This window comes from Ictalurus furcatus, chromosome 17 (assembly GCF_023375685.1).
Source record: "Ictalurus furcatus strain D&B chromosome 17, Billie_1.0, whole genome shotgun sequence".
NCBI lineage: Eukaryota > Metazoa > Chordata > Actinopteri > Siluriformes > Ictaluridae > Ictalurus > Ictalurus furcatus.
In genome coordinates, this window is record NC_071271.1 from 12,758,170 (window position 1) to 12,770,317 (window position 12,148).

Consider the following 12,148-nt stretch of genomic DNA (forward strand, 5'->3'; position numbering starts at 1 on the left):
TATAATAAACGACAGACGTTACACTGATACAGCATATAATGTCAATAAACTTAAATTACAACAACTCGACACAGCATCACTGTTGTGCTTGTGCTACACAAACTCCGCTTTATCAAGTTTATAAATCTTCTCGGCAGTGTTTAATATAAAATGCTCCACTACCTTAGAGGAGTTGGAGGTCACACACTTTCTTCCTCAGCCTCCGTCTGATGGTGGCTGAGAGAAAAGCTAGTCGTTGTCGGTGACACTGGGTATTAGGCTAAAGCTAGCGCCGTCGTTATTACATGACTATGACGTCATGTGCCATCAACTAGGAAGCAGCTTATACTTCCGGTTAGTAAAAAAATGCTAGTGTTCCATTTTAGATGATATTACCTTTCTAAAATTCATACACTAGATGGTAGAGTACATAGTACATAGTGTAATTGTACAGTACTTAATTTGGGACACAACTTTAGTATTTACTCTCCGAAGCATGTTTTCAGTACAGAAGTAATGTAAGGAGTAAACATGCCCTGCACCGTGCGCAGACCAACCAATCGATAATGAGATTCGTCGACAACGATTTTCATAATCGATTATTATCGATTTTATTGATTAGTTGTTGCAGCTCTGTAGTCCACAAACACTTTTCTGATTCTTCCACCTTTTTTCTTCCATCTGTGTGTCTCTCTAGGCTGTGGGCTTGAGTTCCTGTTGGTGCTCTGTGGGTTGGAGCTATCTTGGTCCTGCCCGCGCCACTGCATCTGCTACTCGGCTCCCAGCACCGTCAGTTGCCAGGCCCACAACTTCCTGTCTGTCCCTGAAGGCATTCCCCCCCACAGCGAGCGTATCTTCCTCCAGAATAACAAAATCCACCGGTTGTTGAAAGGCCATTTTAGTCCCACTACAGTAACACTGTGGATCTACTCCAACAACATCACCTATATTGAGCCCTCCACCTTTCAAGGGTTCACCCTGTTGGACGAGCTAGACCTTGGAGACAACCGCTACCTGCGTTCTCTATCCCCAGAGACCTTTCATGGGCTTAGCCGTCTTCATGCCCTCCATCTGTACCGCTGTGGCTTGAGTGCTCTGCCTAATAACATCTTCCAGGGCCTTCGTAATCTGCAGTACTTATATCTCCAAGTAAGTCTTATAACTACTCATGCTTTTTTATGTGTTATACATTAGTGTTTTGTCATATTTAGTTCTCTCCTCTTTGTCTCTAAAGGATAACCACTTAGAGTACCTGCAGGATGACATCTTTGTGGACCTACACAACCTGAGCCATTTGTTTCTTCATGGGAACCGCCTGTGGAGCCTGCATCAGAACACCTTCAGAGGGCTGCGTGCTCTGGACAGGCTGCTGCTGCACCACAACCAGCTGCAGTGGGTGGACCGGCTGGCTTTCCATGACCTGAAGCGCCTCACCACACTATATCTGTTCAACAACTCCTTGACAGAGCTATCTGGTGAGTGCCTGTCCATGCTTGGTGCTTTGGAATATCTTCGTCTCAATGACAACCCCTGGGAATGTGACTGCAAGGCTTTGTCTCTGTGGGACTGGCTTAAGAGGTTCCGCGGCTCCACATCTGCAGTGGGCTGCATGGCCCCAGCCAGTCTGGCAGGAAAGGACCTAAAGCAGCTGAAGAAAGAAGACTTCCCCAATTGCTCTGGATCTGAGTCCCTGCACCAGAGCAAGACTAAGTTGTGGGTTGGAACAGACAAGGTCTCACTGAAGCAAGAGCCTCAACCTGCCCAGCCTCCACAAACACGCCCTCACCACCCCCACCTTGGTGAACAATTCTCCTCTCTGCCTACACCTTTGCCCCAACCTCCCCCTGCAATCAATGGAGTACAGGCAGGAACAGGCGATTCCCCAAATGCAGTCACTCCTCAGAGGCCTGGTCGTTCTCGGAACTGCACACGCCAGCGGAGCAGGAGCGGCAAAGGGAAAGGCCCCAACGAGGTTCATACTTCAAAGGAAATGGCAGACAAGGAGTTTTCCTCATCCGACTTCACTGGGAAATATGACCACACATCCCCTGATAGTTTGACCACACGGAGAAAGAATAAATGTACTCCCCGGACCACTGTGCGTCCCCCCAGTGGGGTCCAGCAGGCCACCAACATGGGCAATTCCCAGTGGCTCCACCTCCCTCTCTCTAGTATTGCGGGACTTCTTGTGCTGCTAAGTGCTAGCTTCATCATACAGTGAACTTGATGCTGGTGCATTGTAGCTAAATGAAATCAATGCAGTTCTCAGATCCACTCTAGCTCCAGCCTTCCAAGGCCTCTTTACATGAGTCTCTGTGTGTGCAAGTGCGTGTGTATGTTTTTGGGTTGGGGCGGGGGGATTATTGTGTGTATGTTTAATAATATGTGTAAAATACTGTTTAAGGATCTTTGACAGTTAGACACTGAAATAGACACACATGCTTAAGCATCATATGCACATATCTGTGAAATACATACATATGCGTGAATATCAGATGCCTAATATGAGCAGGAGGATGGAAGATTGAATTGAAAGAGAAGCAGCCTAAACATGCTTTCACTGCCATTGTTGCCAAAATATTTTGATTTACATCTAGATGGGTGATTGTACCCTAATCACAAATTATAGCTAAACAGCAAGACATGCAATTGGAATATAACATGCAACTGAAAGGCAGGGTTGCTAAAGTGAAAATTACTGTAATACAAATTAATGCCAATTCTAAATTGTTACATTCTGACATAAACTTAACACATTTACAATATTTTTCATTACCTTTAATTTCTTATATAAGTAAGTTGCAAAATATCATCCAAAATAAAGTGTATTTGTAAATCCAGAAAAGTTTTACCTTTAGCATGTCCTGAGTTACATTTGTTGGCAAAACACATAATGTTTTTTTTTTCTTTGACAACAACTGAATGTAATAATGCACATAATTGCCTCATCATTATGAAATATAATTGCTGTGTATTCACGTAATCCCAGACCACGGTGTGCTCATTATGGAAATAAATTAATAAGTTGAGAAAGATACCATGTATAACAACATAGCACAACTTTGTTATTTTTAGTGAAATGTGTGACTTCAGCAGATTAATTAGGATTAGCAGACAGAAACTGTTTACTTTCCAATTTTATCCTTCTTGTTATTTTATTGCAGTAATGTGCTGCCAAATATTCCTTCCTAGATTCACTGCCACTGAGGGGAAAAAAGGGACTCTTAAAATGACTTACACTCAGCATAGAGAACATTCAGGCTAGAATCTACTTTAACATTTTACAGTGAAACACAATTTGTCAGTTAAATTGTACAACACACCCACACTGAGTAGAAAATATAAAAATCCCAGAAAAGGCCACGTTGCTGCCCAAATACTATCCATTTTCAACTAGTGCTCATATATACTGTATACCTTAGTAGGTTTGATATGTTTAACCTTTAGATCTTTTGTTTAAAAAATTCACAAAAATACTCTGCTCTCATGGATATCAAACAATTGCAAAACACAGGTTTATCCAAAAAAATATATATTTGTTAAATATAGGTGTGGAACAGTTATTTGCACCCCTATGAATTCATATTAGAAAACATTATTTGAAATATATTCCCATTGATATTTTACATTTTGTAGTACACCTGGGTGACTAGGAACAGGAAATTGTTCAAGTTAGTTCCGTCTTGGGGTCAGAAAGTCTTCAAAACTACAATCCGAAGTCACCTACATCATCACAAGTTGTTTGGAAGGGTTTCAAGAAAAAAGCCTCTACTCTCATCCAAAAACAATCTCAAGCATCTTCAGTTTGCCAGACACTACTGGAACTTCAAATGGGATCGGGTTCTATGGTCAGATGAAACCAAAATAGAGTTTTTTGGCAATAAACACCAGAGGTGGTTTTGGTGCACACAGAGAGGTAGCCATATGGAAAAGTACCTCATGCCCATGGTTAAATATGGTGGTGGCTCTGTAATGTTCTGGGGCTGTTTTTCTGCCAGACGACCTGGACATTTTGTTAGGATGCATGTCATCATGGACTCTATCAAATATCAACAGATATTAAATGAAAATCTTACTGCCTCTGCCAGAAAGCTTACAACGGGCCGTGGTTGGATCTTCCAGCAGGATAATGATCCAAAACATACATCAAAATCAACACAAAAATGATGTGGAGAGATTCTGTATGGAGGAATGGTCTCAGATCCCTTGCCATGTATTCTCCAACCTCATCAGGCATTATAGGAGAAAACTCAGAGCTGTTATCTTGGCAAAGGGAGGTAGCACAAAGTATTCACTAAAAGGATGCCAATAATTGTTGCACACCTATATTTAACAGATATTTTTTATAAACCTGTGGTTTGTTTGCAATTGTTTGATATCCATGAGAGCAGAGTATTTTTATGATTTTTTTAAACAAAAGATCAAAAGGTTAAACAATAAAGACAATTTTCCCCAGCCTTCTTTGCTCATATTTACCAAGGGTGCCAATATTAGTGGATATACATTCCTCATATTTTATTTTGCTACAAACATTGCTTCAAGATGTATCGTCATGATTTGCACAGTTTGTTTGGATTATTTTGCAACTGCACATTATGGAGCCTATTATAACAAGCTGCTATTAATGTTTAACGAAGCAAACAGGGTACATTTGCTTCAAGAACAGTGTGTGTGTGTATGTGTGTGTGTGTGTGTGTGTGTGTGTGTGCGCGCACGTGTGTGTGTGTGTGTGTGTGTGAATGTGTGTGTCTAGAATATAAAGCTCTGAAAATCTAAAGAGTTGTATTTGTTTCTTGTCTTCTGTGTTTGTTTGATTTGGCTGAGCTGGGAACTAGAGATGACCTGCTAATGGGGCACAGAAACAGGAAGTGCCCCGAGAGGACAAAGGTCAAATTGGGATGACCGTTTTTTGCTAACATCCCTCTGTCTGAACTGCCTATTAAAATGGACACTTTTCACCCTTAAAAGGCTGTGAAATCAACAATTCAACAATACTACGAAGATACAGGAAAAGAATCCTTTAAATAACTCGGTGTGATGTATAATAGTGATTTTCAACATACCATGGCCAAAAAAAGCCCTTTTGGAGCCATAGGACAAAAAAACTGGGGTCCAGGAGAAAGACAATTTGTCTGCGCTGGATAGAGGGAAAAGTGTGGATGGATGTTCAATCTCCAGTTACAAGTCCAGGGAATGGCTGGAGAATTGTGCCTCGGCTAATGAGAAATTCTTTGTAAAATATAATGAACTGTAAACAGTTTCGTCAGCCAGTAGATGGACTTGTGACTAAGATCATATTGGTACCACGATAAAAACCATGAATGAATGACATTTATGATGACAACAGGGTTTTTTACTTCTCAAGCAGAGAAGTACATTTCTTCACATTTTTTGCTTTCTCATTTTTTATTTGGTTCTTACATGCTTTAGATTCCATTTTCAAAGAAACTGCACAATCCTCCTCCACCATGTCCTCTCTCTCTGTCTCTCTCTCTCTCTCTCTGTCTCTCTCTCTCCTGCACCACACCATCCTAGTTATTCGATGGTTTAACAAGTTGTTCTCAGAAGATAATACAAAAAATGTTTATAAAGATATTAAAATCTATATCTTCTTATTTAAGACGTGTGTCGCCATTTCTTTTTTAGTATTCAGAAAGCAAGGCACTGACAAAGTAAAGAAATCCTTCCACCTCTCTCCTGTCAGCAAGATTTTTACAGTCAGACGATGCTCTTCTTTGCAGTGTTTCCGGATCAGTCGCTGCCTATTATATCAGAGGAATAATCCAGGTATCTGTGTAGCCTAGTGAGTCCCTCTCTTACATACACGCGCACACACACACACGGACATCAATATCACCACCACCCACAAAACTCTGTGTGTGTGTGGGTGTGTGTGTCTCCAAAACTTATAAGCACCATATTTGAGATGGCCATTACAATTATTAACAGAGCTTTACACTATTTTCTGCTCTCATTTCTCATCTCCTTCCCACTATGATGGGAATTGATCGTGAGCTAAACCATAATTTTTTCCTACAATAATGTGGGGAAAGCTAGTTTTCCGCATGGCAGAGAACGGATACAGCATTACTTATGAATCAATGTTGGATGTTGCAGTTACATAAGAAACCACAGTATATGGGGCTTTTGCCTCTATCTTTGTGTAACCTGATGACAATATGGTGCTAATTTGGTTGGGTATAAGATTGGGTTTTTTTCTTCACATTTGCTCCCCCATCTCCCCCCAATGTCCTGCCATGTTTCTTACAATCCAGTTTAAATAATAATTTAACAATATAAATAATTACCAACCTACTAAGTGAATTAAGTTATCTGTGGAAAGAAATAAAGCAGAGATGTCATTACACATTGAACATAATTTAAATAAATGACTTATAAGACTAATAAATACCACTTGCCAAAAGTATTGCCATCATGGAGAAGAGGAATAAACTGATATAAATTCTGTGTTCTAGATCATTCGTTATGTAACTGTACACCAACAAGAGCATACGAGAAGACAGAAAACACATTTGTTGTCACTTATATTAGCCACTGCTCCAAAATGAACAGCAAGTGAATTTACAAATAGGTCAGAAATTTACTTCATTCATTCACTGATTGGTATAATTCATTCATCTCCAGTAACCACTTTATCATGGTCAGTGTGACTGGCTCTGATGTTGGAATAGACCCTGAATGGTCCATCACAGGAAACCATGCACACACATATTCACACACTCATTCACACCTAGGGGAAAATAAGTATAGTCAATGCACCTACTGACATGTTTTTGGTTAGGTGTGAGGAAAAATGGAGAACCAAAAGGAAACCCACATGGACACCGTGAGACCACACCAACTTTAGTTCGACACTAACCCAAGCTCAGGATTGAACAAGTGATTTTGAAGCTGTGAGGTGGCAAAAAATATGTGTCCCCTAAAATAATTTTAATGCTTTGTTTTATTTTCGTGTTTCTATTATAACTGCGAAAACAGGGCCCGTCTTTTCTTCCCACACATGATTTCCATCATAAATCCAGCTTTGTATGTTTAGCTCGAAATAACAAACATAGTAATATTTGGTATTCTTCATTTAAGAGCAATTTAAGTGAAGTCTTTTGATGGGACCTGGGGAATCGTCTACTTAGAATATCTGCACCCACCAACACTAAACACAGATCTACTGTCTTGCTAATTAGACAGAAGGGAACAAGAACAATAATTTGTCGACTTGTATGAAAACATTCAAAGCTGTTTGTGCTGAGATGTGAGAGGCACACACTGTTAATGCTGCTAAAAGCTCTAGGCTAAACTGCAATCATGTCAATGCTGTCAGGTTCTGGGGGGGAAAAAAAGCAGCTCTAGCAAGAAATCTGCTCCCACGTCAGTGTGTTAGTGGAATTTACTCGTAAGGGAGACGTTGCCTTACAGCTGCTACATATACCCTCAACTGACATGTGTGAACAAAGAATTAGGAAATGCATGGCATTAACAAGCTTGTAGAGGGTGGAGGGGTAAAAGAGATAAAGTTGGGCTTCAGGGAGAAGGAGAGAGTAAAAGAGCAGACTGAGAACAGATGGTGGGAGGTGGGAAAAGGTGAAGGAGGTACCATGGGGCACACAAGGGTCCATGAACTGGTGGAAAACAGAACCGGTAATGATGAGAAACCAGATGATACTAACCAACAGAAAATGCAAATTTGTGATTTTACTTCCACCCTGCAATGTGACGATTAATAATAATGCTGATAAAAAAAATCCATCATTTGTAGTTCAACTAATGAGACAGCTTATCAAGAAGTCTGAGGAAGAACTGAGTATACATGGGTGTTACTTCTTTTCACTGCTGTGTGAGTTTGATGCTTAATTAAAAAGCATGCACTTAGAAAATTAAAAAGGCAAGCACACAAGAATGAGAGAGAGATGGGGAGAGAGAAAAAGAAAGTGAGAGAGAGAGAGAGAGAGAGAGAGAGAGAGAAAGAAAGAGAGAGCAAATGAGGAGAACATGATAATTAACAGCGAAAAGAATAAATCACAAACACCAAAGCACCTGGCTCTTAAGCAAGCCCTCCCCCTCTTCCCACATTCTCTTGCCTCTTCCCCAAGTCCCTCACTCCCCAATCAATCACAAACTAATATCGCATCCCTCTATAGAAGCCCTTCAGTCTCTCTGCAGTGCTTTTTATTCAGTTTATTTATTTAGCCTGAAAATCCTATCAGTCCTCTCAGAACACCTCACTCCCTCCAGTTGAGGCGTCTGAATATAAAACAGTAGGATAAGGTTATATCACTCTTCTCCACCCTCTGCCTTGGCTGACCATGGAAGTCTGTAATCTTTAGTTCCTGAAGTAAAAGACTGAATTACAGTACTGCCATACAGAAAATGAACATTTCTCCCAAATCCCTTGACTTTTATTTGACATAGTTTATTAGCAGCCTGCTTGTATTTTTCAGAGAGTTATGACTGAGGCTGCCTGCATAAGAGAAACCCTTGCTGTGGGAACATGCCTTGTGATGTTTCCATTGGCTGTTCGGTGATTTCCATTGGAAGTTTATTACCGTTTTGTTAAATACAGTGGCCTCTCCTGCTGCTCTCACTCCAGAGCTCAGTCCCGCTGAAGGCTCCTCTGTCAGGCCTACAGTTGATCAATGACTGCAATTAACAGAACAGATCGATTTGTGCGAATGGGGCCCAGGGAGCGCGAGCCTCTAGCAGCATGTCCCATAGCTCCATCAGTCCTGCACAAATCCCAAGCTGAGACAAGCCCCTGAGCAGCACGCCTAATGACACACACACACACACTGCACTATCTCTCCTCTGACTAATCACACACACCCTGCCACTGACACCATACACATTTCAAACCATGATGCCAATTTCTCCAAGCTAATACCAAGATCCAAAGGCATAAATGTGAAAATGGACAAATAGTCAATGATGAATATGGACAAAATGATGTGTGTCTCATATTTATGTGAGAAAGAAATCATGACAGGAAAATAACCAATGTGATGTAATGGGGCCCATTTTTTTTTTTTACAAACAACATAACCCAAGTGTTTTCCTCTTATGCAACAACAATTTGCCAACAAGTAAAATTTTATATTTATTAATCATAAATTAAGCATACATTTTATTTGTTTATAGTTCCATGTGATTCCATGTAATGAAACAAGTTAATATCTTTCCCTCACCATCCTGTTTTTATTTCTCTCTTTTTATTTTATTTTATTTTTTTAAATTAATAAAACAAAACAAAATGCACCTGTCCGCTTACCAAGAAACTAGAAAGTACAAACTCCTCTGTCCTGAAGACTCTCAGCTTACTGACCTGACTGTTAAGTGCTTTTGGTTACTAAGGTTAATCAAGACTCCTTCCATAGATGTTAAATAAACATCTCCTTACAGAAAACTTCACTGCTTATTATTAGCCTTAGATTTCATTGAGTGTCTGCCATTCCTGTGTAGGAGTTGTTATTATAGAAACAACAACATATTAGAATGTGTGCATTAATATAAACCTGTGATTTAAAATTCCAAGTCATTAATTAACACCTTCTGACTAATCAGATTCAAGAATTCAACTGAGCTGTATAATTACTTTTGTTGTTTCATTAAAATTGATGAACAATTACGTGATTCACAGTAGACACAACTGTGGCGTTTCAGCTATTTATTTTTAGACTCTGCAGGTGGTAAGAAGAGCATTTATGGATTGAATATCACACTCTTCTGGCAAAAATGTCTCACCACCTGTTGCCACACTCCACCCACATCAGTGCAGGCATGTTTACTTCCGATCACAAAATAGCAGCTGAGCGCACACAAGAAAAAATAGTTTTGCACCCACCCAAATTAGAGCTGGAGGTAACCAGGAAATTACACTTTTACTGCCACAAAAATAGAGTCTTAAATTTAAACTTGCAGTAAGTTTGTCATGTAAATCAGAGAAGGAACTCTGAACTACAGTTCCCAGCAGCTACTGCATCACAGTCACATGACCATCTGCACCTGAATCACGTTCCTGTTAACGAGCACTCGTGTATATAGCAACAGTTTGCACTACATTCTTTGTCTTATGTTCGGCTTTCTTTGGTGTTGTTTTTGTTGCTGTGTTTAAGTCTCTGGTTTATGTTTAGTTTTGCCATAGTGTTTTGCCTCAAGGTCATATTGTCTTTTTGTGTTTTGTTTTGTTCTTTATTAAAGTAATTAGTAATTCTGCACTTGCATCCATCTCTACCTTGAAATCGTGACAGAACGTAAGACCTCAACATGGATGCAGCAGAATTTTTCAGGGCCCAAGAGGCCCTGTAAGAGAGGGAAAAGCCGAGATGGGAGAAGGATGGGAAATTCTCCCTTAGAAGCCAATCGGGAATGGCTCGACGTGCTGTACTCTGTAATGGGGTATGCCAAAGGGGAGCCTTCCAACCAGGCTGGAACTCTCTCCCACCCTCCCCCCCCCACTGTGGATCTCATCCAGCATGCCGAGTCGACGGAGAACGTCATTCAGACTCCCTGCTCATCTGAGGAAGCCTCTCAGCATTCCTGTTCAACTAAGGACACCAGTCACCCTGTTCAGCTGAAGACGTTGCTCCGCGTCCTGGCATGGCCAAGAGCTCTACTTTTTTTTCTGCTCTGCCTCTAATGTCACTACGCCAGGCTCCGCTTCAGACATCGCTCCACCTTTCTACTCCACTGAGGACGTTGCTCTGCCATCCTGCTGGGCTGAGGACTTCACTCCACTTTCCTGCTCGGCTGAGGACATTGCTCTGCCATCCTGCTTTGCTGAAGACGTTGCTCTGCCTTCCTGTTCGGCTGAGGACATTGCTCTGCCATCCTGCTTCGCTGAGGACGTCGCTCTACCTCCATGCTCCGCTGAAGACGTCACTCGTTTTCTTTGCTTCACGCCATATGTCGCTTCCCCTTCCTGCTCCATGGAGGGCATCGCTCCCCCCTCTGGCCTCGTGGAAATCTTTGATCCTCCCTCTCGCCTCGCAGAGAACTTCGCTCCCCCCTCGGACCTCGCGGAGAGCAGCTCTCCCCTGTCTAGTGTCATGGGGAATGTCGCTTCCCCCTCGGGCTCCACCTTGAGCTTTGTTCCTCCCGCTGGCTGTGCAGTAGGCATCGCTCCGCATTCAAGCTAGGCCGGGGATATCGTGTAATCTCTCTACGGTGAAGAAGAGAAAGCTCCACACCTGAACCTCAGAGAGCACGGCCAGTTCCTGTCTGAGGTCGACCTCATGACTGACCAAGTTCTCCTCATGCCTGAAACCGACGTCACGACCAGCCAAGTTCTGATCACGCCCAAGACTGCTAACATGGACAACCAAGTTATGCTCACGCCCGAGTCCGATGACACGGACTACCAAGTTCTGCTCACGCCCGAGTCCGATGACACGGACTACTAAGTTCTGCTCACATTACTCAAGTAACAGTAAAAGTAATAATGTTAATAATTACTTGAGTAAGAGTAATAAAGTTTCCAATTAGAAAACTACTCAAGCAGTAAGTTACTAGTTATTTCGGATCTGATTAAAATGAAGGGAAAACCCTGAATCTCGGACTAAATAGAGAACTGTAAGTCACACCTCTCCTTTTTCCCTGAAAGTCTGTCTGTTGTGTTTATATGATATTAAACCTGGGTTCAAGATGAAGCAGCAGATCCCAGTCCTGTGATGGGTAAAATAACACAGACCCTGTCATTTTCAACACAAAGTTTCACTCACACTCCAAAAAAAACATGTTAACAACACAAACTTGTCAGTATCTGCATTTAAACTAGACAACAGAGAACAAAAGAACAGACTAGGGTACAGAACAGAAGAGAAAGTGAGTACAGAGAGTGAGTGGTTGTGTGTGTTACTATGTTTGTGTGTGAGTGTGTGAGTGTGTGTGTGTGTCCTGCCTCCCTCAACACGCTTACATCTTCCTCCTCTCCAGGACTGAGCCACTAAAAAAGTGAGCTGTTGTTGCGTCTGCTTTCAGACCACTGCAGCATATCGTGAGACTCACGACCTCATTATACGTGAAATAAACTAATTATTAAAACTACAAATATTCATTAACATTTAACAGTAACGCCACCAAATGTAGCAAAGTAAAAGTACCTTTCTGTGATTAAAAATGAACTTGAATAAGAGTATAACCTAAGAGTTACACCTATTCT

General features: G+C 41.4%; 1 protein-coding gene across 1 annotated transcript in view; it reads left to right on the forward strand.

The window, feature by feature from the left end:
- rtn4rl1b (reticulon 4 receptor-like 1b) overlaps positions 1-3,356 on the forward strand; it is a 184,428-nt gene extending 181,072 nt beyond the window's left edge. The window contains exons 2-3 of the mRNA XM_053646365.1: positions 677-1,128; positions 1,214-3,356. Coding sequence (XP_053502340.1) covers positions 677-1,128; positions 1,214-2,200 — 1,439 coding nt within the window. The 3' untranslated portion in view covers positions 2,201-3,356. The remainder of the gene's footprint in view (positions 1-676; positions 1,129-1,213) is intronic.
- Positions 3,357-12,148: the final 8,792 nt, after the last annotated feature.